At 40.9% G+C, this 21,589-nt stretch overlaps 2 protein-coding genes across 3 annotated transcripts in view; one reads left to right on the forward strand and one right to left on the reverse strand.

The window, feature by feature from the left end:
- Positions 1-21,589, reverse strand: part of B3GNT9 (UDP-GlcNAc:betaGal beta-1,3-N-acetylglucosaminyltransferase 9) — a 306,546-nt gene that overhangs the window by 205,973 nt on the left and 78,984 nt on the right. The gene's annotated exons all lie outside the window — the stretch shown is intronic.
- The window catches only part of CBFB (core-binding factor subunit beta), a 40,084-nt gene continuing 19,206 nt past the window's right edge, over positions 712-21,589 (forward strand). For both annotated transcript variants that reach the window (XM_085071761.1, XM_085071759.1), the window contains exons 1-4: positions 712-868; positions 1,092-1,178; positions 5,586-5,702; positions 20,840-20,956. In XM_085071761.1, the coding sequence (XP_084927887.1) occupies positions 791-868; positions 1,092-1,178; positions 5,586-5,702; positions 20,840-20,956 (399 nt within the window). In that variant the 5' untranslated portion in view covers positions 712-790. The remainder of the gene's footprint in view (positions 869-1,091; positions 1,179-5,585; positions 5,703-20,839; positions 20,957-21,589) is intronic.

A 21,589-nucleotide genomic window follows, 5' to 3' on the forward strand; every position in this document is an offset into this window, starting at 1 on the left:
AGCCTGAGAGCGGGCTAGCTCCTGTCAGCAGCGGGGCTCTGCGACCACCTTGGGCTCCTCCAGCCTTCACGCTGACCCGGGGGAGGGAGCCAGACGAGGAGGTGCGAGGCCAGCGCTGTCCCTTCCTACCTGCCCCATCCTCACCGCCACCCCCGAGGCCGGAGGACACGGCGCGGCCACCGCCTGCTCCCCAGCCTCACGGCCGGCGGAGCAGGTGCGGGGAGCCCGCCGTGAGGGGAGCGCTCCCCACCGCCACCGGGGCGCGGAGGACGGCCGCTCCCCACCCGCCGCAGTGCCGGGGCTGCTGCCCTCGCAGCAGGGAGGCGGAAAGCACAGCGCCGAGCCGCGGTGTCGGGGTGAGCGGTGACGGGAGGAGAGAGCGGGAGCGGCCCGGCTGCGAGCGAGACAGCGCCCGGCCGAGGGACGCGCAGGGGGCTCTGAGTCACCCCTCGCCCGCTTCCCGCCTCGCGGGGCGCATGCGCGGCGGCGGCGGCGGAGTTGTGAATGGCGCGGCTGTTCGGGCCGAGTTTACGAGCCGGGAGGAAGTCGGAGGGGAGGGAGCGGGCTGGGGGCGGGAGCGGGCGGCGGCGGCGGCAGCAGCATCGAGCTCCGGCGGCGGCTGCGGCTGCTCTGCGTGCGCCGCGGGAGGAGGAGGGACGGGAGGAGGGAAGGGGGGGCGCCGCCGGCGGGGGCTAACAAAGGGCGAGGCGAGCGCTGGGGCTGGGACAGCGCGGGGCGGGCGGGAGGGAGGGAAGGAAGGAGGGCAGCCGGCGGCGGCGGCCCCACCACCATGCCGCGGGTTGTCCCCGACCAGCGGAGCAAGTTCGAGAACGAGGAGTTCTTCAGGAAGCTGAGCCGCGAGTGCGAGGTGAGGCGGCGGTGGCGGCTGGGCTCCCCCTTCTCTCCCTCCCTCCCTCCGCCCGCCGTAGAGAAAGTTTCCGCGGGCCGCGGAGGGGCCGGGGCAGCCCCGCGCTTCCCCTCAGCCGCGGCGGGAGCCGAGCCGGCGGCGCGGGAAGGCGCAGTCAGTGCACTCCGCTGCCCCCTTATCGCCGGGATTGGCCCCTCCTGATTGCGCGCCCTGTTCCCCGCAGATTAAATACACCGGCTTCAGGGACCGGCCGCACGAGGAGAGGCAGGCCCGCTTCCAGAACGCCTGCCGCGACGGCCGCTCCGAGATCGTAAGTGGCGCCGCGCTCCCCTCGGGGCCCGCCGGGACCGGGAGCGAGCCCTCGGCTCGGGAAAGAAAAAGTTCGGGGGAGCCGTCGGGGCAGGGAGCGCTGCGCGGTGCCCAAGAGCTCTGCCGGCCGTGCCGGGACTGTGCTGGGGCCGGTCGGGGCCGCGCCGGGAGCGAGAGTTTTCCTCAAGGAGCGGAATGACACCGGCTGCCTTTTAAACGCCGAGGGAAACGTTTTGGTGAACAGGCAGCATTTCTGTCCGCCTTAGGAATAGCGCTTGTTCGCTCGAAGGTGTCGGCCCGCTCCCGAGCGGGGAGAGCGCTTGTTGTAGTGCCAGGGTGACAGGGAAGGCAGGAAAATCCCCCGGCAGGGCGAGCGGGCTGCGCTCCTTCCCTGGGCACGTGCTGCAGCTACATGCTGCTGATTGCAATATTCAGCCTTTTTTCATTTCTTTTTTCTTTTTTTTCTTTCCGGAAATAGTAGCTTTGAGAAATGAGTAACATTGTTCAGAAGGTGCTACCTTAAAGTCCTAAGTGAGCTGTTTGATGTATTTGCGAACTAAATCAAACGCTTTTAAAATTAAGCTTTGAAACTTGCAACTTCAGCTCCGTTTTTCTCATTCATTAATGTTAGTTACAGACTACTGTCTCCTTCTGAATTAAGAAGTGAGATGAAGTATAGCTCGGAGTTGTCAACGACTGACTCGTTATTTCCTGGTTTGATTTCTGCTCCAGGTTGCTTCTGTAGGATCAGTATGTCATAGCGTAGTTAAGTTTTTAAGTCATCACTACTAAAATGCAGAAATAACATCTTTTTCATTTACAGTATGTAGTGAAAGACAAGGTAAAATAGAAAATAAAGTCCACTTCCACCAAGTTTGGTTTATGAGCACTCCTTAATTTCATGTGGTACACATACTGCTAGTTAGTTCACAATGAAATTACTCTTATGCACATCCAAACAAAAATAGTTGAATACCAGTTACTGTAACTGATCTTGTTCATTTGCTTTTGTCAGTAAAAGGATACACACTCAAGAATGTAGTTACCTTTTACTGAATAACTGTTTTAGCTGAATCTTATCCCTGCTTATTATCTCTTGTCTTAGAACACATAATATTATTTTGTGAAAGGCCCCCCGTAGACAGGTTCTTAATTTACCATTTTTTTAACATTCATTTTTCATTGTGTATGTTTGCTTCCTTTAAGAAATCCTCAGGGAAACAATGGGTAGGTAAGGAAGACATAATTTGGTAGCATTGGAAGTTCCTGTACAGGTGAACGTGCATAATATATCCAAATCTCTCCCTAAAAAAAAAAAAAAAAAAAAAAAGCCGTGTGGCTTATAAAACTAGCTTTCTAATGCAGCCTGTGCAGTTATTTATATAAATGGGAAATCACTGTAGTTTCACCTTTGTACTTCTGAGCCTGCTGCTGCCTTTTTCTGCCAGAACTTCATCCCTTGGAAGCAACCAGTGATGCCTGTTCTACATATTTTCACTCTACTTAATTATAAAACAGGCTCTATATTTCTTCATCTGAAACATCTGGTTTTGTTTTGTGAGCAGGGCATGAGTAGTCAGGTTTATTTAGAAATGTAGTGTGTGTAATGACTGATGTTAAAAAGAGCTAGTAATTTTACTTTTTTTTTTTTTTAATCTTGAATGTTTTTCCAGACATCAAGGATTTATTCTTTTATCTCCAAAGGGAGCCTCTGCAAATGACCTTACATATTTTGAAGCAGACAAACCCCCCCAGAAAACAGCTTAGGGATTTTATGTAGAACTGGCAGTAGGTTGTTGGTTATGTGTGTCAAATAGCTCTTGATTGAATAAAGGAAATAATTGCCAATATTACTGAGAAGTAACTTTGAAGTTTATTAAATAAGATTTCATGTTTACTGGTAATGCTTTGATAACGTAAATAAGCTCACATGCTCAGTTTGCTTTGGAAGGTACTTGTATTTACGTTGTCTCTGTGTGGGTCAGGTCGCCCTTGTACTACCTGATAAGCTTTTCACAAAATTCAAGACATGAATGTCTGATAGCTTTTCAAACTGTGCTTTAAAAGGCTCTGCATAGAAAATTACAGTTTTCTTACTTTCAAGTTTAAAACTGAACTAGTGGTGTAATTAAAAAGAAATTATTTTTTATTTCATTTGTTTGTTATTTGATGAAAATTGATGGCTTCCATGTAGTCTTGTGTAGTTATTAGCAAGACTGTTCTCGAGTTTTTCAGTATTGACCTGTGATTTTATTTGAGAAGCACATGGATACTTTAACTGGATGGTTTTGTCTGTTCCAAGGGAAGGAACAGGCTTCAAAAATCCAGAGAAAAAATACCTACCTAGCTTTTAAAATAGCTTATGGTTTAAATGGTGCCTGCCTGATTCCATGAGGATGTGGAATTTGCATACTTTTATCTTTTTCTTTTCTCTGGTATTTTTCCCCTAGTTTTTCATGGCCCTCTAGCACACATTGGGGGTGGAAGCAGGTAGGCATGGGCACTTTGCAGTCTTCTGGGTTTCCCAGAAAGCAAGTACAGTCCTTTTCACCCAGTACCAGAATTGGAGTGGTCCATAAGGCTTCAGTTGTCAGCTGGTTTACACTCAAAGATATCACTCCTCCATATTTTAACTGTATTAAGTAAGGAGTTTAAAACACATATTTGCTAAAGATGCTCGGAGGTAGGAAAACAGTTCTTGAGCAGACTAAGTGATGAAGACTCAGAGTCATAAATATCTGGAGATAGGTGTAATTTTTTTGTTGATACGTAAATAGCATCCCTTAGAAAAGCAAAGGGATAATACAATGTAGTCAGCCTGACAGTGATGGTCTGCAGCTCTCACAGTTTTGATGCCTCCTATTTGTGCAAGTGTATCCTTGATGAAACTTCTGTTACGTCTGTTGAAATGTTTGTCTTTGCCTATTGTAGCACAAACAAATATTCATGCACCACTACAGTATTCTTCTGGTATTACTAGGACTGACTTGTTAATTTTAATGATATTGAGAATGTGCTTACAGGAGATAAAACAAGCAAACAAAAATTTTTAAAAATCTGTTTTTTAAGGATAGCCTGGAACCTAACCTGATTGCAGAGCATTAACCTCTCTTGGTGGAGGGGTAAGAGTCAAGACAAAGCACTTCTACTTTCAAAATGGGAGGTATTAATCCTGTGACAGACAGCATTGCAGTCCTTGACTAGAACTATCTTAAACAGTTGTAGCTATGTTTTTTTTCACAGCAGTACAGTTATACCATAAAGTTGTTGAATTCTGGGTTGCTTGAAAGAAATCTGCTTGTCAGGAAATTCCAGCTGTGAAAGTAGTAGTTGTATAGCTTTTAAGAAAAACTATTTCTGGATTAATGACCATCTTAATATAAGTGATCATGGTAATAAATACAGTCCTTTGGTTGCAACAAACTATGTTTAACCCTGGGGTTTTGAGAAGAGTGATAGTCTGCGAGTATTCACATGCTTACAGGACAGCATGTTCACCTGTACCAGAGAAGAGTATAAATACTGTGAATCCAACTTCTGCTTGCAAAAACAAATTTTTTTTCATGTCTAGGAATTGCTGTACCCTTCATGGCTTGGAGTTGAGATATACAAACAAATACAGGGAGTTTATAAAGAAAACTGACTCCCGTTTTCATTTGAAATTGTAGAAAACTGTTTGCTTGAAAGCAATGCATGCTTTTTCTAATTGGTTTGAGCCGGTCCCTTTAATGGTTTTACAAAGGGCTGCAGCTGAGAAGAATTCCTGCAGTTGCCTTTTCTCACTGACACAGCATCTGCTGATCTGGGTATCACTGGTGGCTTAATGTGGCATGAGGACTTTGTCCTGCGAAGCTTGATTGAACTGTGTATTGATGCTGCACGCTAGTAGATGATAAAATAGGAATATTTACATTTCAGTGAAGTGTCTATCTAGGTGTAAGTCGATTGTGAAAGGAAACAAGTCCTGTTCTTTTAAAAAGAGTTGTCCTTAGTAATGGGTCTAAGGAGTTCATTTTCCTTCAGCAGTACTTCTTTTACAGACACACGACCACTTAAAAAAGTTGGTTTTTAAAATGGGCAGTTTTTAATGCTGCAGGTACTAAGTTGGTGCAGGGTATCCAGACGGAACTGAAAGGACAGATTCTAATGTCAGCAAAACTGATTTGAAAGAAGTATTGATTCCATGTTGTATTTTATATCCGAAGCAGCCAATGGCAAATGTTGTCAAAATGGAATCAGATGTTTGTAACTTAATACTTAAGAAAAATGATGAGTGCATGTTTTTGACTTTAAGTATTCTCTATGCTGCCTGGCTTAAGACATAAACTGATGTAAAAATAAATGACTGCCTGCATAATTTATGTAATGTCTTGCTCCCTGATCCTGTTTGTATTGATTTTTCTAAAAGGCTTTTGTGGCCACAGGAACCAATCTGTCTCTCCAGTTTTTTCCGGCCAGCTGGCAGGGGGAGCAGCGACAGACACCGACCCGGGAATATGTCGACTTTGAAAGAGAGGGAGGCAAGGTAAGGAGGAAATTGTTGCAACTGAAAGAAATTTTTATACTGTGCTTATGTTCTTACTGATATGGACTGCACATATAATGTGAGATTTCTAATATTTCACATCTCCATGCAGGTAGGTAGTGATGTGGGTACAAGTGAAAGCTGGTAAGATAAAATATTGCTTTGTTTTAAAGCATGTTAGTGTTATGGCAAATGGAAGAAATGGGAAACGTGGGCAGTACTGGTGGCTTTGTATTATTTTGAAGAACAGAACTACTTCTACTGTCATGCTATGATAAAAGTTTGGGGAACAATCTAAATTTGGTGTTGCGTAGGTGCTTCTAAAATGGTTCAGAAATTAGACTCTGGCCAATGAATTGTGGTAGACTAATGAAAATTTGCACTTTCAACAGGTTATTTCATTGTGTCTCGTTGCCAGTTGGTGCAGCAAGCAGTCAATGTGCTCTAAGTGGAATGAAGCTTTTTCTCAGTTTCACCATCAGCTATAATACAGAAGCAGCATCGCTTTTAGAATTGATTTCTGAATCTCTTTTTTCTGAGGTGGTTGTCCCATAGACTGATATTGAAAGCTCGAATTCCCTAGTGACAGGGATGGTTACTGTGAAGCTGTATTAGATTTGAAGTCAGAAACCTTGTTTAGTCTCATCAGAATAAAGTTACTGAAATCACTTACAGCTGGTTTTGGTTTACAGGAAAAACATACCTTTAAAATGTAGATGCTGTCACTTATCTATGCTACTGTAGGTGCTTTGGGACTGATCCAAAAATCACTAAATTCAATAGGAGACTTTTTGCAGACATCAGTGGGTTTAGACCAGCACTTAAGCCCTCCTAGCTTTTCTGTTTCAAGCTAATTTTTGTGTAAATTTTTTTTTATTTTTAAAACTTTTAATATGCTACAAAATGCTTCCTCTTGCCTAAATTTTTTTACCTACCCATGTAACGAGAAACAGCTAATGCTACCAAACCTACCAGGCTGGAGGAAATACTTGAAGCATATTTAGGTTTAATGGCATATTGGGTCTTTTAAATGCTGCTAGGTGGAAGATAAATATTTCCTATAGTGGGAAAATTTGATTGGAAGAAAAAAAAATTCCTGAGGGCAGTTATGGTATGTGGAATTCAAGTTAATGAGTTTTTTTGGAAAAAATTGTTTTCCATTTAGTCCTGTGAGGCTTGCAGAAGTTTGACAAATTGGGGGAGAAGTGAAGTTGGCTGTCTGGGTACTGACTGCTTTGCTAAGGAAACTGAATTGAATCTGGCTCTTACTGAAAAATATTGATTCTGGCTCACAATTGAATGAGGAATTTTTCTTGTAATGTGTAAGAAGACTGAAGTCTCTCTTCTTGCCAGTTCAAAACTAATTTTATTTACTCCTATGATTTTTTTTTAACTTTATTTTCTCTGAATGAGTTCTTAAAGTACTGAACTACTTCATCCATTTTCTTGTGTTGTCTTAATCATGTAAGAGCATGGTAGGTATGCTGTGTATTAAAATAGAACATGAGCCTCATTAATGAATGCCACTCCTTCTTTTATGTGTGTTTACAGTAAATTCTAGACTGCTTCAGTGAAGTGCTTAGAAGAATTCCTCTGAATGAGGCTAGAGGTGGACAAACTGATAAATGGGAATAATGTTATGCTCTGGTATGAACAAATCACAAATTCACTGTTGTAATCAGCCCTTACTCTAGAGTAAATCACACATGAATGCAAGCTTGCTTTGCACAGAATTAAACTTCTTTGAAAGTGAGCCACTCCCATGATTTGAGCGGAGGAGTGAGCAGAGTGGGAGAGTGTTTCTTACGTTATCAACGGAAACAGTAAAGTGTTTCATGTGAATTGTCTGAGATTTTGTTCTCTCTAGATTTTTGTCATTTGGGTTAATTAAGAATTTCTTTCATAGGCTTCAGCAGTCTCTTAAAACCATGTGATTTTTGTAGCTCTGTGCAACATTGTTTTATGAGCTTTGATTCTTGAGGCAGTGCATAATGTGTGTTTGTTCATCACTGGATTTATGCCAGCAAGGCATGTTTTTAATTATATGAATAGAAAAAGGCTATGGGGGGAGCTGTCAGTTAATTATTATCTTAGGCATTAGTTTGAGATCTAGAATGTAGATAAACTTACCAACATTAGAATATTTTTATTCTGGAATTCTCCTTCAGTGTTTGGCTAAACAAATGATGGCCCAAAATAGTTTATCCAGATTTGAAGTATGTCACTATTGTGCTAAAGCAGTTTTGTACAAAGATTGACAAAGCTACCAATGCATCATCTGCTAGAATTGCTGCTTAAATGATTGAATTTTAGAAAGAGCAACACTCATGAATGTTTGGATTCTGAAAATACATACTTCATAGGCTTGAGGTTTTTCAATCTGGTATTTCTTAACTGAGGCTTTTTTTTTATATGCTTAATTTGCCTTTTAATTTTATGCATCTGATGTTCACAATGGGTGGGTAGGCCTCTGGTGGATACCCTGTCTTCATTAATCCAAGAATTGGATGGCTCAGTGTATGCTTAATGTTTCTACTCATTTTAAACTCAAGTTTAATACTTTTTTAAGATAGCTTTACTATTCTGTGCTGGTTTTGACCTGCAGCAAATTTAATTGTGTATTTGAGCAATTTTTCAGGTTTGTCATAGCAAAAGAAAAAGCAGCACTAAAAATAGGTCCCTAGATTGTAAAAGTGATGGAAGACCGTATTTCATTGTGATTGTGGGTGTGTGTGGAGTGCGTCAGATGCAATGTATGTCCTGTTTCTGGGGAGCTGAACCATACCAAGGCTTTCTGATCCTCGTGGTGTCACCTAATGTCCAGGGGATTTTTTTATTTGCTATTTGGTAAAGAATAAATGAATAGATGTTAAGAAATTGAAAGGTAGGCAGTATAGAAGTCTAATGTGTTGCCTGAAGTATTAGATAATTAAACCTTGCAATTAAATGGAGAGCTTTATTTTCACCTTTGTTTTCTGGTATCATTAATGACTTAGGCTAGTTTTATTGTGGTTAGTGAATTTCTTTAATTTTAATTTCAGTTTTGTAGTGAGATATGAACTTAAGGCTGAGCTTAAGTGTATGGACTTCAGTGCTTCTTAAAATCTAATCTTATTCAAAGTCCCTTTGTTTTGTCAGGAACTATGTGGTCAACTTTCTTTGCATGATTCATTTTGTGTACTTCTTAGAGTAAGATAATGTCCCCAGTTTTCATTTGTTATTCAAGATGTTTCTATAGCTCTGCTCTTTCCTGCTTGAATGAACATTAGTTCTCAGATAGTCTTTTTTTACTCTTTAAATCCCGGTCACTGATGAAGTCTGTGAAATTGTTTTACTTCCCCTCCCCTTTATAATAATATTCTCCATCTCATTCTCATGCAGCTTTACTTCCTGTCTGCTCTTTGGTGGCAGCTGCTCGTAAACCAGAGTCTTCCACACGGGCTTGTTTCACTCTAATATGCTATGAGCTCTGCAGCTTTGGAGGAAAGCACATCAGACATGATTTAAATTGATTCAGAGTGCCTGCTGTGCCACATGTGATGTAGCTAGGATTTCTACTCATTAACCATTAACTTTGTTCTAGCCATAACTAAAGCTTTTCCGTTTTCTTCCTGAAGATGCTGAGTTTCTACTTGCACAGTTTTTTGTCATAACTAGGAGATTTCATTTTGCTTTAAGTTGGTGCTAACTGCTTGGATGAATATAAAAAAAAATTGCAAATCTCTGTAGATATTACAGCAGAAACAGAAGTGTAATGAGAAATAGTTTTTATTAAAATACAACACCTATTTAAATGGCAGCCAGTAGAACCAGCTTTCCACTTGTGTCCTGTTTTCTCACTAGAAGTTTGATAGATAGGACTTGTCTGCAGATTAACTTTCTCTTTTCTGACTTTAGCAATAAAATTTAAAAGATTATTGGGATGGTGTATTGGCTGCTCCATTTTCTGAGCAAATGCAATTTCCAGTCAAACACAGGATCACAATGTACTGAGTAGAATTTGTTTGGGAGAGAAAGGCTTAACTTATGAGAAATACCTTAATATTTGTGCTAATGTGTATTGAATCAGAAGTTTTACTTTAATTACTTTGGTCATCACCATTTCCTGAAGAAATTAGCTGTAACATTTCTTTGTATTTCAAACAAAGTTGGAGTAGCAGCTTTCATTTTCCTTTCTTTAGGTATGCTTACTTTTTGAAAAAAGGTGAGGGTGCCTGGGAAACTGATATAGAGTTTCAACCCTTATTTTACTCTGTAGTGGTAATAAATCATACTCTTTAAGTTCCTGTATTTTCAGTCTAGTAGTATGTGGGGGTTTTGCATTGTCATCATTGAAAATGTTCTCAGAGTTAGCAGTTACTTGTATTTGTTCACTGAAATCCTCTGAGTCTCTGGACAGAAGGATTTGATTTTTTTTTTTTTCCAGATCAGCGGAAAAGGATGTCTGATGTTAGGGATTTGGGGGTGAAGCAAAAAGTATGCCAGAGCTACCATATATTAAAGATCATACTGTGGTGTGCCACCACATAGGGTGAGCTATGTCAGCCATAAGATGCTTGTGGTCTTCCCAGTTATTGAGGTTTCATTGTTCTGTTTGTCTGTAGTAATGTAATGCACCTTCAAATAATTGTGAAGGTCTTTGTTTAAAGCATTTCATGAGATAGTGCTGCAGCCCTGAAGAGCTGGACATCACCTAACAAAAGTTCCCAGAGCTGTCTGTGTGTGGTGGAAGTATATGGACATGTAAGATGGAACTTAGTTAAAAAGCTGGCAACGTTGACATTTGAGGAGATTCTTTGTGCATCCTCTTTTAATATGTGAGGATATTTTGTTTCCAAGGAGCTGTCCTGCTCATAAATGCCTTCTTCTGCAGAAGAGTCGTGTTTCCAGATCCAAGGTTGAGGTGAGGCTCACTGCTTGACTCTGTGAGTCCTTGACTGGTTCCTTAGTGTACTCTTGGGTTAGGATAACAATATTTTGGGGTCAGATTTTTATCATGTTCGTCTGTTGTTCTCTGTCTTTATGACAGCAGAATCATACAGAATTCCTCTTCTGGCTTAGTTTCAGCTTGCTTCAGGAATGTGGAGCAGGGAAGATCTGACTGGTGCCTGTCCTCAGAGCTGGTGCTTTTCCTGAGCAGCCTTAAACAATTGTTATCCTCCTGCTCATGCCTACATGATGACCTAAAACCTTGTGGTAGGTGGGAGAGATTCTTCTGTGAGGAGCAGCAGGTGGTCAGTGAAGGGACATCAGCTGCTGGACTGTCTGCGTGCTCAGGGCCTTCAAGGTCCTGCTCCAGCCAAGGGAAGTGGTGTTGTCCTGATGGAACACACATCACTGTTGTTCCTTTTGATCTTTCTCAGACTTTTCTGTGAGCTTTAAACAAGGAGTCAGTGTGTGGTTATTCTCACAGCAGACAAATGCGTTTGGTGGTGTATTCGTTTTGAACCCAGCCTGGCTAAACAGCTTGATTATTTTTTTTTCTTGGAGTTGCTTGGTGGGAGTCCTGTGAAAGCTTGGTGGATGAGAAGAATCTACTTTTCTTGATGATCACCTTGATCAGTTTTCATCCAGGATCATCTATATGGTTTGAGTAAAATTAGTTATCTATAGATGCTTGTGGTTCTGGAATTCATTAGTGTGTTTGTGTTGGCAGAGATTTCTCATTTTCTTTTTCTTTCTACTCCTTTTTTCCCCCTTTTTTGTTTGTGTTCCTAAACCCATTTTTGCTTTAGAGAAGAGTGAAACCTTTTTTTTTTTTCCTAGACACTTGGAAGTGTTCTTCATTATGATTTGCTGTTGCATAGAGGAGAGCTATTTAATCCAAACTCTATTTGAAACCAGAGTCATAGTGTACCTGTGCCTATTCACTTTACCTCACAATTAGGATATACCTCTACATGCACGCAGTTTATACACTGTGAACAGTTAGGAACTTGAGTTTTGGGAACAGGAGTCTTTAGAGGACATAGATTGGACACAGTCCTGGCAGGCAGCCACTGGCTGGGTTTAGACAGTTGCTACTGCAGAGTGATTTATCATCGGGTGCCCTCCGCCACTGGAGCGTGAGTCACAGCAGGCACCTCTCATGTGACAAGTATCCACAGCCTTTTCCCCTGGAATCCTTTCACCCCCTCCCTCCTCCAAAGACTTTTGTGACTGCCCACAGCCTTGTCAGTGCACTGCAGTGCAGGCAGTGATGATGCCATTTTGAAACAATGCTTGGGAACAGTACTTGCAGCACGGCTGTGGAAGTACTTAAGGTCTGCTGTCAGTAAAGCTGCTTTTGCTTAGCTTTTATTATGTATTCTAAAAGCAGTTGTTCAGTCATACTACCTTGAACTCCTTCCAGTGGCTTAATTGCACTCGTTAGAGTTGTATAGACAAGATTTCAAATATATCCATGTCATCATCCTAAAGTTTCCCAGAAGAGGAGCAAAATTGGAGTTAGGGAGCTAAATTTTGCATTTGGGAAGCAGCTATATATAAGGACAGATGAGTGCTGTGTGGATGAAAGCAGTACTTGAGATCTCTACAACACTGATGCTGGAAGAAATCCAGACATTTGGATTGTTGAATCCTCTTGTTTGCATATCAGTCTCCACTTACTAAGCAAAGTTGCTAATACTGTGCTTCTCTCCTCTTCTTATAAATGAATGAGAAAAGTAAGAGCATCATTGTTGAGAATGTCTGCTTCTTTGTGAAAATCACTTAATTCATATTAAAAATAAGCAAAATTCAATAAGATGATGAAACATTTGCTTCAAGAAACTGTCATTTTTCTGAAAGTTACTGAAATGGTTCTTCAAGCTTTATTGTCAAAAGCACAAGTAACAAAATGAGCTCATTAGCTTGCATAATTGCAAGTTTGATGTTACTCTGTTAAAGAAAATTTCCAGTCATTGCTAAGGATGTTCTCTGCAAAAGCTGATAGTTTTCTACAGAATAATTATGACACTATGAAATTTTATTGAATGATGAAAGCTGAGTAGTTGTTATAGTGTCGCAGTCAAGCAGCTAGCAGAGTAATGAAGGCACCAGTTCTCAGTGGCAAGAAGGAATGACCTTTATTGTTTTGATTTCATCATATATATAGAGTATTCAAAAGTCACCCAGATTGGTCAGTCAGAAGCCTTCCCCCAGGCCTGATTGGCCAGGCTTGCACCGTCCAAGTTCTGGGACACTGTTCCAACAACATCCAAACTTTATTTTTATTTATAAAACACAAGAAGAATTCTCATGGGAAAAACCTGTGCTAGCCACAGTTATAGTATACAAAAGACAAAAAATTACGAACATTATTCTAAGCCTTGATGCAGCACTACTTGTTGAGTAAATGCTTGAACAGTTTTTCCAGATCTGAATCCTACTTAAGGGGAAGGGTGAGGCTGTCAGAGTGCTCAAGAAGACCATGAAAGACAGAGTAGAAGAAGCAGCTTTTCTTGCCCCTCTCTTGCTTCGGTCAATTCCTGGATGTTTTTATTAGTTGCTTGCCCATATATTGTCAAGCTCAGGTAACTTCTTTTTTGTATAGTTGAGTATACTTGCACTATATGTTTCAAAATTTCAGTCCAAAAATAGAAGTTTATTAGGCAGTTTATTTGCACCATGGTGTGCAAATTATGTGTTTGAGATAAACCTCTTTCTAATCCTGTATTGCAGTTGTTAGTTGTAACTGCTCTTCGCTATGTGATTTTCTGAAAGCTTGAAAAAAACAAATTTCACAAGCAATTTTGAAATTTCTGTCTGGAAGATATTCTGTCAATGTGGCAGAAAACTGTGTCTGTTTGTTACTGGGTTTGTGAGCAGAAGCATGCATGTGTACTTGCAGCAGCAAAACAAGAAGCAATCTCTTGGCAATATTTTGCTGCAAAAGCATTTTTCTTTTTAATTGTTGCAAGGAAAAAAGTGTCTTTTAAAACTGCATGCCCTCTCCATTGAAAGGGAGAGTACATTTAAAATCCAGCCTTCTTTCTCATATAGAATCTAATAGTAAAGATGGGCTGATAAAAGACCCTGTAAAGTTTCACAGGGGAAAACCCCAGCATATATTTGCCTTTCAGATTTTTCTTGTTATGCTCTTTGCATTTTTGTTGATTTTTCAGCTCTGTGGTTGGTTTTGTCTTTTGAAGGCAAATGGATAGAGCCTGAGCATGAGATGCATTTCTCTTCGGGGGGCATTAGTCCCTTCTGCAGTGACAATGTAAAAACTAGAAGCTGTCTATTTTTGCTTTGTATTGGGGCTTTTTTGGTGGTTTTGGTCTAGTCTGGTTTGTGTTTTCAGCTTAGTTGAGAAATTGCAGTATTTTGGAATGATGAACTGAATCTGGAGACTTGGTTATTAGATGGTGAGTACAATTTCTGTGCAGTACCATTTTAGTATTTTTCTGTGTGAGCTTCTAAGCATAAGTACTGGCCAGTGATCATAATCCAGGAATGAAATGCTCCACAGATTTTAGTCACATTTGTTCTGACATCCTTACTGGTTCATATCTGTTCTTAGTTATAAACTTGTTTTTTTTCTTAAGTGAAATAGCAACCTGCATAATTTAATGAAACATCGATCTGCTTTCAAAAAAGGAGTCATGATTACATAGTTGAGCTAACTATGCAGAAAAAAACTAACAAATGCAACCAACCAAAAAAACATAAAAATACCAGGTTTTCTACAAGAGACTTTTAAATTCTGGCTCCCCAGTAAGGTAGGGGAAATTCTTCAGATTTTTTTTTTGACGTTTTAGAAACCAAACCCCATTGCTGTTGTATTTCAGTAGTACAGAAAGCATGTTGAGAGAGGTTTTGTCACAGCTCTGATATTACTTACAAAGATATTTTGCAAGTGAGTCTGTTCATGGGTATTTTTGCTACATAGGATTGTAAAAATGGGTTATGTTGCATCTCATTCTTTGCTGATTTTTATAATAAAACCAGGTGACTTGTATAAGCATACTTTAAAATTGACCAAAGTACGTAGTATCAGGCCATGAGGTTTTGCTATGAAGTTGAAAACTGGGGTATGTTCTGAGGTGTTTTTCTAGTTGTGAATTGGAATGCTTTCCTCAGCTGCAGGCGAAATGTCTCTGTGATCACAAGGAATGGGAGCTAGAGGAACAGATGCCAGGCAGAGGAATGGTGGTGCTGGGCCCAAGGGAGTGCCCTGGGCAGTGCTCCTGCCCTGGCCAGTGTGGTCCCAGGAGTCCCACCTTGGCAGCTGCTCAGGAACCAGCAAGGGCCTGTTGGTGGTGGCTTGGTACAGCTGTGCTGTAAGTGCCACCCTTGAGAAACTTGAAGCTGCATTCATCTTGAAAGCCATAGCTGGGTCATCTATGTACAACTGTTTGGGAAAGGCTCTTGTTTGGTCAGAAAGTATTGATTCCTGTGCATTTTTGCAGAAGAGTATAAGGTTTGAATTTTAACAAAACCTCATTTTCATGTAATGGAAGAAGTTCCAAGATGTAGCTTTTAAAATATAAGACATTTTCTTTGTGCGTTTGGTGAAAGAATAATACGCTTTGAGGCATGAGACAGAAGGGTTGATCCAAATTAAAAGCATTAAAAAGTCTTATTTTACTCAGTCACTGTCTAAATGGGGTTCTTTTCAGCTGTTTCTATTTATGCTTCATTCCTGTTTAAATTACAAGGTTAGTATATGGGAATTAAACCTACAAAGTCAGATAAATGCTGTGAACTCAGTTCATTACTTGGTTGCTTGTCATTAGTTTCTTTTAAACTATGAGCGATCAATAGCTGAGTGTAGTGTGAAGCCTTGTGTGGAGTTACCAGCTTTTGCTGTAACTTCAGTTGTTACACTGATGAAGTTACTATTCTGTTTTGTTCCCCGAATAATTGAGGATTTTAGATGCAAAGTTTTGGAACAACTTTTTTGGGTGGTTTTTTTGGGGGGTTTTTTTGTGTATCATAGGTTGCTTCCTTTCTCATGCTTTACCTCCTCTTTGAAACCCAGGCTAGAGACCCTTCTCTGTGATAGGAAAGTGAATCTTGCTATTTTGGGGAAACACAGGGATGGGACTGACACAACTTTACATTGCAGAGCAGTTGTGCCACAACTCGATGAGAAGACGGCAGCGTTTTATTTATGAAGCTTGGTATATAATCATAGGGTGTTTCTGTTAAAGGAAACAGTTGAATACATAATTTCTCATTTGAGCATTTTGTACAGGTGGTCTTTTTTATTTGCCAGTGTATCCAGATCACATTAAGAGAAGCTGAAATGATAAGGTTAGTCTTACCCAATTTAATGCCTTTCTTCCTTGGAGTAAGTGTTCAAAGCTGTTTCTTTCTTAATGGTCAGTGTTTCACTTATGAAATCACCAGGGAGACTGCTGTTTAAGTATTTAAAAGTGGGGTATGATTCAGGGGAAGGTGGGATCAGAACGGGAGTGGATGGATGGACGTGGCTCAGCCGAAGGGGCAGCCTGTGTGAGCAGTTATGAATGGGCAGATGTGTGCGTGATGAGGCAGAGGGTGACTCAGAACTGAGCCTCTTCTGAAAGAATGCGTTTTGCTCCAGTGTGCTGGGAAAATGAAAACAGAAGGGAGGGGACTGCACCACTTCACTGGGGACTGGTGTTTCCTGGGGGGTGAAGTTGTTCTCCTCGGTGGCGCTGGCTGTTGTGAGCCTGCTGATTCATTAGTCGGTGGGTGGTGAGAACTGTGTGCAATCTCTGGGGGAGGAAATGGCTTGGTTGCTGTAGGGAGAAGGAGCATTTTCTGTAACTGCAGGATGTGTGGATGGAGCATACAGATAGCATACCTCCAGCAGATCAGTTAAATACCCTGCTGTTGTGAGATAAGGGTTTACTAGATGACTGAAATAGGATGTGAAACCGAGGTTTTTTGTCTTGTGCTCAATTAAAGTAGCTTTTTAAAAAGTCATTGAGGATTGTCCTCTGTTTAAATTGTTTGGTTTTTAAAACAGGAGTAAATGGTGTTACAGGAGCCATGTCCCTGCCTGTTTTTAACAGCAAAGATAACTCCCAGTTTGTTGGAGTTGGAAGAGAGAGTTGCTCATTTAAATGCAGATGAAAAGAAATAACAGATTAGTTGAAAGAATACAAAAGGGAAGGTGAGATACACTATATGTTGAAGGTGTGGCACGGAGGTCTTTGAGAGCAAGCCAGCTGAGAAGCAGAGGAAGCACAAACAGAGCTCAACAACTTAGAGCCCAGCTAAGCCTATTCATGCAGCCCCTTCTCAATTTTATGTGTGTTTAGGGTGCTGTTTGTCCTCTGTCCAGATAATCTGCCAGGAGATAAGAGTGTTTACTCTAGCAGCTTGTTCAGTCAGCAAGCAGAATATTTGTTCTAACACTAAAAGCCTGTTTCCAATGTAAAAGTAACATGCCAATGTTTCTCATTTAAAAATTCTTTTGTAGTAGGAGTTTGAAATGGAAGGTGTCATTTGAGAAGAAATTAGTTCTGTAATAGCCACCTGAACAAAAATTCAGCTGCTATAAACTAGTAAAAATTGCAGATTTCAGTATGTGACAGTTTACCTAGGTCTTATAGCCTGACAAAGCTTAAGTTGTGCCAGTGTATGGAAAATGAGGGTTCAGAATGAGAGAGAACTTACTCTCATCCTTTAACATGTGTATAAAAATTCTTAACTCAGTTACACAACTGTCCACTGTCAGTGGCAGAAGAGCCCTACCTCCTTTGGTTTATAGGATGGACTGTATTCTGAAAAGAGGCTGCTGTATAATTTAGCTTTTCTTCTTCTATGCCCCTATAATGGTGTTTCTTTATGTAGCATTAAATTTGTCCACTGAATATGAATTTGGTAATTGTCTGACTTCTAAGCTCTCCTCCTTCCTTCTGTTCTGTAGTGCTTTTCACCTGTCTCTTGAATTTTACAGCACTAACTGCCAGGCATTGTTATGAAAAGCACCCAGAGGTGTGTGGAGGATTTATAAAATTATATAAATGCAGGTAATCTGGGGTTAGCAATAAAACCTTGAAAGAGTTGTTCTAACAAAGACATGCTTTTATCTACTTCTGTAATATTAAAGAGGGGGAATTTTGGGTCTTTTTAGAAATAATGAAGCTTTTGCCCTTGGTCTCCTACCATGACTGTCTTGAGGCGATTTTCAGAGCAGACAATTCAAGTTTTTTAAAAGACCACTTTGCTGGATTTTGAGGTGCCATAATAGATCATGTGCTCACAGACAGAACAGTAATTTATTAATAATTCTGTTAAGTTCAGAAGTTAAAAGGGAACCAACATGGTTTTATCTGAAAAGAAGGAAATATGTGGTTAAACGTTTTTGGCTATAATCTTAGGTGGTTTCCATTTTCCTGAAAGAGGAGAGGGGGGAAAAGGAGTTTAAATTCCTTTCTCTGAAATAAATTTAAAAGTACCAGTATGCATTATTGTGTTTTAATGAGAGAAAGGTTCCTGCATAAACTCATGGGGTTTCAATATGAATTACACTACATTTGAATGATTATGTGGTAATTTCAAGACTTGAAATACCTTGTGAAGGAATGAATGCTTTCAGAAATGAAAAATGTTTGTTTATCAGAGTTTTGAAGACCTGCTGAATCTGGCAGTGAAGGGCAGTGAAAGGCTTCCAGGGCTCTGATTCAGGAGCAAGGGCAGAGTGCTTTATCTGGAAAGGTCAGGCTGCGTGCCAGAGGTTCCCAAGCTGCTGTGTCAGCAGCTCAGCTGTTGGCCAGCATGCTCAGAGCAGATTGTGGGAATCAGGAATCACATCGGCTCTGTCAACTTTTTTCCCCTTTGACTTCTGAAGACTTTTGTAGAATTTCAACACTGCTCCGGCTTCCAGGTGGTGCAGGAGGAGTTTGAAGTATTGAGCCCTCAGCAGCTATGTCTGAGCTACCTGCTGTTTGCACTGAGACAGGAAGTTTGTGTGTAATGCACTGGCAGCTGCAGTGACCAAGGCAGTTGAACGGCCACTGAAACGAGTTAGGGACAGCATAGTATTCCTTATCAAAGAAACAAACAAAGTATTTCTTGACAACTTGGATAGCTGGGTTTTGTCATCTCTGGGAAGGCCTGTGTACCTTCTGATGTCCCAGGCTGCTTTTGTGGGCCAGAAGGGTAGCAGAGGTTGGGTGAGAGGTAAACCCTAAATGAAGATCAGCAAAGTGCTTGTTTTCTCCTGCAAAACATAACCAGCATTAGAGTACAGGCTGTTTGTATTTACAGACCCATTATTAGTTTATGCTGCCTTTTTATTTCCCCTCTTGAATTATTTTTCATTTGCCTTGAAAAAGAATGACAGTTCTAATAGCCTCTTTTAACTGTCTTTCACTTCTAAACTAATTAAATGCATCTATTAAATTGATGCTGCGTCCTTTGTTTCTTGTGAGGTGAATGAGTGAAGGCTGTGCTGAAGGGCTGCAGTGTATGTTTGAAATGTTTAATCTTGAAATGAGGGCTGTGGGAGGTGGTTTCCTGGTAGTCCACATCTTACTCATGCTGGTTCTGACACCTCTGCTTGCAGAGGCTGTTGGCCAGTAGACGTGCTGTGCTGTCCCCACAGAGCTGCCCCCACACACAGCTGAGGTGTGATGACTCTCACACATGGTCTGAGTGCAGGCACAGAAAACCAGGCTATGCCCTTAGCAGAGACTCTAGTAGGAGCGCTGATAAGAAGAAGATAAGCTCAAACAAACATTTATTTCTTCATTATTGAGCTGCTGCATGTTGTACTGATTAAAAGGTCTAGAGTACATCACTTCATACCAAAGTGTGCTAAGTTGTAAAAATCAGGCTTGGAGATCAAATGTTTGTTTTCTTTGGCAAATAACATTACTTGTTTGTCAGTTTGATTCATGTTATTTGTTCCCTTTCTACCACTCATGGGTTGCCTTTCATGTTGTTCGGTGCCTAAATCTGCCAGCACAGCCTTTGTGTAAGGGAGGCTTCCCTTCCTCTGTGCCTCCTGTGTTTCGAGCTCTTTCTTTTTCTGCTTGAGTGACCTTAGCTGGTAAGTGTGGAACTGAGCAAGCAGGCACAGTGGGGGTGCTTTGAAATGCGTTATAGTGCTAAACATCAATTAAGCTTTGATGAGGATTTGCCAGCGGATTAATTTAGAACTGTTAGAGGAGGCGCTGTGTGAAAGTTCCCCTACCTAGCTGAGCCTGAGCTGCTCCTGAAGCCTGAAAAAACTCGACTGGATTTGGAATGTCTAAGCAGTCTTTCAGTCTGAAGTGGGTGCAGGTTTGCCTCTCTGGTGATTGAACATCAAACTCCTGTTCCATGAGAGGTTTTGGCTTGCCAAGTACACTGAAATAACTACTGAAATTTGGTACTTTTTTTTTCCTTTTCTGTACAATGCAGGTAATTTTGCTGTGACTTTTATATTTTAAGACTGATGTCATTAAGTGTAACATGTCAGACTCAATGTTGTATTTGCTTCTTTTTAAGTTCCGTGGTGACACCACTGTATCATCTACTGTTATGTAGATGTGGGCCCTTAAGATCATGCATTATTCCTTGCTGCAGCACAAGGCACTGTGCACATTGGTGCTGTAGTTGGGTTTTCATCAGCTGGTGTTGCTTCTTTTGAAAAGCCTTTCACACATGCTAGAATTGACACAGGAAGACTTCCTTATTTTTAGCACAGTGTGTATGTGGTGTGTTTTACTGAACTCTGAGTAGTTTGTAAATTTGAGGAGGACTGAAACCAGTGCTTGCTCTTTGTTGAAATCACCTGTGTATTGGAGTAAAATACAGTGTTTCTTGGGAGCAGGAAAGTGTGTGCTCATTTAACTATTTAAATGTACTGTAGGATCCTCCCTGTCTGGTAGTGTGCCACTTTGTGACACAAAGGTAAGCTGACAAGAAAAACAGTTTGACTGCAAGCAGTTAGAATTCTAACTAAATCCTGGTGCACGCCAGTTTATAAAATGAGAACACAGCTTAAATTTATTCCATCCAGTACAGTAGGCAAAAGTTAAAGCACTCACTTGATTAAAATGAGTTCTTGGAAAGGAAGCAGTAGAAGCTGTTAAATGGAGTCTCATGTTACCAGCTGGTTTGGATGTTCTTCTAAGAATACTGATAGAAGCTTCCTGGATCAGTATTTTCATTGTGCAGGCACATGTGTAAGAGCTTGCAAATTCATAGCATGTGTTTTGCTTTTATTCCAGGTGTACTTGAAGGCACCTATGATTCTCAATGGTGTCTGTGTAATCTGGAAAGGCTGGATAGATCTACAGAGACTGGATGGTATGGGCTGCCTGGAATTTGATGAAGAGAGAGCACAGGTAAGACAGTCTGCCCTTGGCTACTGTGCCCTAGATATTTGTTTGTTCTTCTGGAGGGAAACACAGTTTCTGCTCTCATTTTGAGTTCAAACTCCGAAGAATATTTGCATACAGAAGTTCAGTAATATGTGGTTGTAGCTAAACTAGTGTTTAGCTAAATTAGGTCAAAATGTTAGGGGCAGAAATCATTTGTGATTTACAACTTTGAGGGATTTTGCACTGTTACTATGCTACACAGTGAAAGTATTTTTAAAATTATACCTGTAACTTGTAACGATTTAACTGGAAAGTCTATTTTAGCTGTTTATTTTAGGGTGGTTGAGGCTATTTTTTTAAAGCTTTTTGTTTTATTACATATGAGTGAGAATGAATAGTTTTTTATTTGTCCTCTGGCACTGATGGACTCTGCTCTGTTAATGTATGGCAGCTTTTAAGAACTCGCTTCCTATCTACCTCTTTCCTGCCAGCAAAATTACTGTCCAGCACCTGAATCTTTGGACATGTACAAGAGCAAAGTCAATGCAAATGAAATGCCTTTAAAAGTGAATGTCACATAGATAAGGTTCACTTGCACAGCTGTAGGGTTCTTTAATTTAGTCAGATTGGAGATATGTCTTTGTTTTTGAGGTGTAG

This window comes from Lichenostomus cassidix, chromosome 11 (assembly GCF_008360975.1).
Source record: "Lichenostomus cassidix isolate B80296 chromosome 11, HeHo_3.0, whole genome shotgun sequence".
In the NCBI taxonomy this organism is placed as follows: domain Eukaryota; kingdom Metazoa; phylum Chordata; class Aves; order Passeriformes; family Meliphagidae; genus Lichenostomus; species Lichenostomus cassidix.